Below are 6665 nucleotides of genomic sequence, written 5' to 3' on the forward strand. Positions count from 1 at the left end.
CTACACACAACTTAAATGATTTCATACAATACAACAACACCTTACACTAGTCTGTGTGCCTACAGAGCTTAATCAGCTCCACTGACACAAAAATAAATAAATGAAACATGAAATTTTGATGGCTGGTGTAGATAATATATTCATAACTGTGTATTGAAAAATGTAGTTTTATCTGCAAAAGAAAGTGTAAAGATTTATCAGTACATTCATTAATTTACTGCATGTATCCTGTCCACACCTTTCAAAATAATCAAATCATCAGTAATTATTCAATTCTAACTGAAGATTTTAGTTATAACTAAAACACAACATATTTGGAGAAGCGTCATATAAGAACAATTTAAGAATATGTCTATCTCACTTTTTAGAAATCCAGTAAAATATGTTTGACACTCAATGTAACTCTGGATTCTGACTGGCCTTTAGGGACAGCTGAAAATAAAACCTGGTTTCATCAGCCCCTCTGTAACAATGACATCAATCCCCTAATGCCACAATTTAATGGACACACAAGGGACCATCCTGAAGCGCTTTCTAATCCTGGAACTGCAGTGAGACTGTTATGAAATGAGACACTACACACACCAGCAGTCTTAATGACATTTTTCAAGTTAATCATGCTGCAACATTTAGCTTCTGTACAAGAAACTACTAATGGCTGTTCAAAGTGTTTTTCTTTTTTAGAGTTGATCTAATCCTCAAATTAATCACAATAACAACTAGACAATCTTCTCTTTATTGTGGAATATAAATTTCAGGAACAAATATTATCATAACCTACAGTGAAGGTACAGTACAGCAAACATGGGAGGCTTTAAACCGGTTGCTTTACATTGTGTACGGTGTTAGCAGCCAAATCTGTGACATCTTTGGAAACATGCGCACAAGTGAACATGGTAGAAGCGTTGATATTAAAAACAGGATGAAACAAAGCTATCCAACACAACCAAATCCAAAGTAGTGGATTGATGCACGGAGGATATTCAAAACACACTGACTTTCACTTCCATAGACCTGCAGCGCACAAAATACATTTAGATTAACTATTACAACTGCTCCCTATTTCCGAAACAGCAAAGTAAAAGGTGGGAGGGCAAATGTAAATATTGAATCTATATTACATAATAAGAGCTTTATGTGATAAGGGATGGCTTTTATTTGTGTCATAAAAAGCACACTCTGAAAAACTGTCACCACTTGCTTCAGTACATTCAACTTAAATCTTTTACCAACACACCACTATGATAGAAAACATGTCTGTGCACAGAGGTTGTGTTCATAATTGTATTTTCCATTATCACGATTGGATTTAGCACAGATAAAAAATAATTTACGCTACAAAGCAGGAGGATAAATAAAAGTAACAACAACAAAGCAACAGAACAATCATAATCATAAAAAGTGCACGCATACACACACGCAACGGAAAACCTCCATTTCTTTAGAGCACTGCTGATTAAGCACCTGGCCTGGTGAAATATATTCTCTGCAGGTGTTCCCTGATCACTGCTACCATAGAAATCTTACGGCAGAAGACAATATATGTTTTATGATGGGCACTTGACCAAATAGCACAGTGCATACATGGGAACATGGCACCTATGCAAGGCTTCTTTAAATATATATCAGCAAGATATTGGAGCAAATGTTGGAGCAGAACTATCTGACAATATATGTAAATTCAACATGTGGCAACACAAGCTGGTAGTGATAAAAATAGATATGCCTATATTTAACTTTTTATATTATAACTTAATTTTTTTCCCAAGTATGGAATCAAAAATAATTCATTGTTATTAAGAATATCATTCTTAAACAATAGATTGACATCTCAGGCACTGTAATAAACCCTGTAGTAAAGAGTTTTATTTCGCCATAGTGAGTAGGAGTTGTCAAACTTCAGCAGGTAAGTGCCTTCACCTGGAAAATCGTGGCTCCCCCCGTAGACAGACAAGTGACTGTCCTGACGATATACAGGTAAGATTTCAGCCAAGTTTGAGTTGGTTTGACTTTTGGAGCCCTTCTCAACATCTCCATTACTGACAGGCCCTGAAACAGAAATCGTATAAACCACAAAGTCAACGCACTGTCTAAGATTCCAGCTGCAGGAAAACACAATAAAAACACAATTAGGGTGTGTTTTATAAATAAAGAACTGATATTTTTTTATAGACGTCATCCAACTAACCTTCCAGCTCCTCCTCTTCATCTTCGTCGTCGCTCGACTCACTGATGTGCACTGTGATAGACCGGTTTGTGACAGGAGTCCAGTCAAAATAGATTCCAAAGCCAATGTCATAACCGTCTGTAGCAAACTCCCAGCACACTTTTTTGGCCTCGGGAACAGTGGGCACGTGAACTGTCATGATGTCGCCTCGGTACACTGTCACCACGCTGTCCTTCTCCAGTCGAAGCTTTGCCTTGAGCTCCTTTAGTGCAGCAGATGTCCATGTTGTCGGAGGTTTCAGGGGCGGCATCTGGGCTGCCATCAGGAGGAACAAATGGCAGTGTGGTCACAAAGAGCCTTGCAGAAAATTATTTATCTAGCTTACACAATCCATATAAAAATGTAGATGTATATTTTTAGAGCATGTATTACACTTTGAACAGATTTGTAACCAGTTCATGAAACCTCTGAATTAAAATTGTAGATAAAACAAAGCAGCAGTCATGATGGCACACTCAGCAGGTCCTCACCTTTCATCTCAGAGGAGAGCTGACAGCTCCCAGCACTGTTGTTCTCCTTGCCTCCTTCCCCCAGGGCCGGCTCAGCAGGGGCCTCTTCATTACCCTCAAAATGCACACATTCAAGACAAATTATTACATAAAAATTGTATTAGATTGTACTTCCCTGTTTATTGCTACTCAGTGACAGCTTCTCTAACATACTTAAACATTAACTACCTCTGAACACTGCCTTGAATCTTCCTTGGTTTCATCCATATTAGCCTGGTTATCAGATTGGACAAAGCTCTGTGAAAGATCTGTATTCTGCAGCCTGAAGTGAATATAGATGAACAGCATTAAATAAAGCCCAATATTTATAAGGTGGTGACATTCAGATGCAATAAACATAACTAGAATTATGTATCAGTCCTGATATTAGCATTATAAGAAATACTTTCTGCAGCAACAAGTTACCTGTCAAGCGGTCTGTTGTCGCACTGTTTGGATGTTATTCCGGGAAAAGACGAGAAGGAGAGGGATGACAGCCGTGACTGGAGCTCTGATGTAGCTTCTAATCTCTCCATGGCTGTAAAGACAAGGCAAACACCTCAGTCTGCGTGGCTGAAAAGATGAAACCCCGCCCCTTCCAACCACAGGGAGGGAAAGAGATGACAACACTGAAACTAGCCTGATAACGCAGTTTGGATACATTAAACAAACTGCTATTTGACACTAATGGACCATGTTAACCACAGCTCAGACTTGTGAATTAATAGCTAAAGCCCTAGAAAGGAATTGTGTGTATGTGTGGTAGTTTCTGGTCTCATTAACTAGCTCCATCTTGGCAAACTGACATTAGCTTCCAGCTGGCTAGCTGGTTAGCTGACGTTAGCTACCTAACAAGCCGTAAAAGTGCAGCCGGAGCAACGGGCACACTGAGCACAAACTTATCTTACCACGATGTAACGCTGATATTCTGCAAACTCGATACGGTTTTACTTTGATCCAACTCAGGTCATCTGGAAAGAAGACGTCTCCATATCACTGCAATCATGTGACGGATCTCCACGGTGCTGCTGCTTGACAGGAAAAAACAGGCGAATTTTTTGAGACTTCCGTGTTTTCTCGAGTGTTGACGAAAAAAGGCGAATCTGAGGCGGCACAGACATCCTGTACAAGAGATTAATCCTCCTCACCGAGGGCTTCCAGCAGCTGCTCTAATTCCTACATCATATAATCTAAGTAATATGGATTTTAAAACAATGTGCTAAAGCCACGTCATATGAGGAGAGAGACAGATTTCTTTTATTTCATTTTTAGACTGCAGGGAGGTTGATATGACATCAAGATGACAGGTTTTCATCAAAATTTTCATTTATGATCGATTTACAATATATTTCAGAATATACCAACTAGTCCTGCTTTTTGTGCATTGTAAAAAAAAAAAAAAGAGATATGTCTATATGTCTATATATTTACCATACTGTTTATGTATGAAAAACAAAAGTATTAAAAATAATATATAGCTGTGGGTATCACAAAACATTGTCCCTTTTATTCAGATTTATTCATTACAATTTTCACAACTGTATGTTCAACACAAGGGGCACAGTCTTTAAACGTACTACTGCTACTGAGGTGCACATCCTTAATTATAATATTTACATAAGAGTGTCCAATGATACTGGTGTCCCCAGCAGTGATTTGTATGCCACAGAGATGCACTGCTGCATAGATTTATTGCTTGATAGAAACCTCAGCAGTGGTGTCTCCTTGGTCTGGGCATCAGTGAGAGAAATCCAGGGAAAAGACCTTTGAGGGAAAACAAAGTCAAAGCATAACAGTAATTTAAATCTGTGCTTTCTTTGTCTTCCTTTATTCTCTCCTTATATAATAGTTGTTTCTTCTTTTCTTTGATGTAACACTGCACCAAAGTGAAGTTTAGAGCTTATCACTTAATATGCAGTGACATTATCCTGGTTAAGGTAAACAAAAGCAGCACTGCATCCTTTAAGTATACAGTATTGTACTCACTCCTCTCCACGAAGGGAAGATGCAAAGGATGAACTGATGAAACTCTGTGCATTTAATTGCACAGTGTGTGTCCATTTCTCTTTGAAGAGGCTGTTGATCAGAGAGAGGGCATTACTGGATGGCAGACTGGCAGAGGTGCAGATATTCAGCAGGCTGTACAACACTGCACACACCCAGTTCAGACTCAGAGTGATGGCACCTATAGTATATGGGAGTCACAAGACAGATTAAAAGATTATAGAGGAATACAAGTTAATAAAAAAAAGTCAAATCAAGGGTGAAGTCTCACAACATCAAATTTGCATTTGGCAAAAGTGTTTGCCCTTACATCTTACATAACAAGTTCAATGTCTACAATAATTCAACATGACATACCACTCATTGTAAGAGGACACGATGCCTCTATCAGCAAAGGATCTTTCAAAGCCATGGACAGATCAGTGCAGGACAGCCACACATCTGCAGTGTCAACACCCACAAAGCCATACTGTGGTTTTAGAATGAAGTTGTGTCCAAGAAGTTCAGCTAACCTGAAACAGAAATTCAAAACAGAGGGATATACTGACTGAAAATACCAAAAAACGCCAGTTGTATGTTTGTATGAGTGCTGCAATACCTGGTGACAGGCACAGCAGAGGTGAAGCTGTACACAAGGCAGTGTTTTGACAGGTGAGAGTGGAGATCAGCACAGACTTTAGGGAGGTGAGAGGGCAGAGAGCAGAGGAACAGAATGTCAGCCCATGCAGCCAGTCTGCGATTGTCAAAGAAACACTCGACCCCGATCTGGACAAATTCAGCTGAAACACAAAGGCAACACGACAAACATAAGAACAACATCTTGAGTATGTAAATATGACCTTTTCAGTGTAGGCTCATGGTGTAAATTAATTAAATAAAGTAGTGTTTAATAATTAACTCATGAATATCATGTGGTTATGACTACTATCTAAACTGAGCATGTTAACATTTTTGTATTAGTGGTGACAGCTGCCTTTGTTACAAATGAATAAATGACATTTTTATTTGTAGAACAGAAAACATAATGCATTTATTAGTATCTACTTATTAGTCAACATAAGCCACACTGGCTAATTCAGTAAGCTTCACTGTATTGTAACAACTGAATGAGCTTTCGATTTGGCCACAGAGGTGCCTCGAGTAAATATTTATATCAGTCTACCTGCAGATTCTGGTCTTCTTGTGGAGACTTTAATGTGTGATGGTTTGATACTAGTCATTTCCAGGAGAGACAGAAGCAGCTGTTTTCCCATGTGACCCAGCCCAAGTATTCCCACACAGAGGTCACTGTCTTCTCCTGATGTTACTGAGTCTGTTTGTGCAGCGGGACTTGTGATGATACATCTGAATCAATTAGAATGACTTCAATCATTACCATAAACTCTGCTTTAAGTTACTGTAAAGTTCTCCCTGTGTATCACAATCACTTTAAATAGGCTTAGAGACAAATTACCTCAGTGAGTGGACAAGTTTGCACAAGTAAAGAGCGTGCGCGCACCCGCAAAAAGTGAGTCCAGCTGCGCGTGCACGAAGGTAAAGTAACTTTTTCTCATCTTCCGTCAGTCCAGTCTCAAAAGAAAAGCTGCTCAAATCAGCAGCTACGTCCACCATCGCCTAAGTTTTAACAGAGCTAATATTGACAGAAAGTAGACACTGACAAGCCTTTCAACCTACAACATAGAAGAAAAAAATGCTTCGTCGTTCTGTTGCCATGCCAACATGACCAACTTCCGATTTAACGGGTTCTATATTTCAAAGTACATCTCGAGCCAAACGCTGCAGGTTTTTCAGAATAAAAGCATAAATTAAGCTACTGTGTATCAAAATAAAATGTTTTTAAGAAGAAAATATTCTCATCAAAACAAAACACGAAACAGAAATCCATCCATGACAACTTCATTTTGGTTCTCCAAAATCTCCCATATGAGATGGGTATGAAGGTAGAC

At 38.9% G+C, this 6665-nt stretch overlaps 2 protein-coding genes across 2 annotated transcripts; both read right to left on the bottom strand.

Moving 5' to 3' along the window:
- Positions 1–717: 717 nt before the first annotated feature.
- tmed8 (transmembrane p24 trafficking protein family member 8) lies at positions 718–3799 on the bottom strand. The gene is made up of 6 exons (XM_022751257.1): positions 3624–3799; positions 3142–3253; positions 2905–2998; positions 2698–2791; positions 2189–2482; positions 718–2049 (listed from the first exon to the last, which is right to left on the bottom strand). Exons 2-6 carry the CDS (start codon positions 3249–3251, stop codon positions 1832–1834), a joined length of 810 nt encoding a protein of 269 aa, XP_022606978.1. The 5' UTR covers positions 3252–3253; positions 3624–3799; the 3' UTR covers positions 718–1831.
- Positions 3800–3998: 199 nt separating this feature from the next.
- noxred1 (NADP dependent oxidoreductase domain containing 1) lies at positions 3999–6437 on the bottom strand. Its single transcript, XM_022751256.1, has 6 exons — positions 6173–6437; positions 5882–6063; positions 5318–5498; positions 5077–5231; positions 4702–4900; positions 3999–4479 (listed from the first exon to the last, which is right to left on the bottom strand). The coding sequence occupies exons 1-6, from the start codon at positions 6328–6330 to the stop codon at positions 4329–4331; spliced, it is 1026 nt and encodes a 341-aa protein (XP_022606977.1). The 5' UTR covers positions 6331–6437; the 3' UTR covers positions 3999–4328.
- Positions 6438–6665: the final 228 nt, after the last annotated feature.

This window comes from Seriola dumerili, unplaced genomic scaffold (genome assembly GCF_002260705.1).
Source record: "Seriola dumerili isolate Sdu_G_001 unplaced genomic scaffold, Sdu_1.0 BDQW01000149.1, whole genome shotgun sequence".
NCBI classification, from domain to species: domain Eukaryota; kingdom Metazoa; phylum Chordata; class Actinopteri; order Carangiformes; family Carangidae; genus Seriola; species Seriola dumerili.

What these genes read in the sequence shown, in the direction of transcription:
- tmed8 (XM_022751257.1), bottom strand. Translation starts at nt 3,251, where the DNA reads ATGGAGAGATTAGAAGCTACATCAGAGCTCCAGTCACGGCTGTCATCC. An exon ending in GACAACAGACCGCTTGACAG is followed by an intron (nt 2,999 to 3,141) that starts GTAACTTGTTGC and finishes TATTCACTTCAG; the next exon opens with GCTGCAGAATACAGATCTTT. An exon ending in ATTCAAGGCAGTGTTCAGAG is followed by an intron (nt 2,792 to 2,904) that starts GTAGTTAATGTT and finishes GTGCATTTTGAG; the next exon opens with GGTAATGAAGAGGCCCCTGC.
- noxred1 (XM_022751256.1), bottom strand. Translation starts at nt 6,330, where the DNA reads ATGGTGGACGTAGCTGCTGATTTGAGCAGCTTTTCTTTTGAGACTGGA. An exon ending in AAACTTGTCCACTCACTGAG is followed by an intron (nt 6,064 to 6,172) that starts GTAATTTGTCTC and finishes TAATTGATTCAG; the next exon opens with ATGTATCATCACAAGTCCCG. An exon ending in AAGAAGACCAGAATCTGCAG is followed by an intron (nt 5,499 to 5,881) that starts GTAGACTGATAT and finishes TTTGTGTTTCAG; the next exon opens with CTGAATTTGTCCAGATCGGG.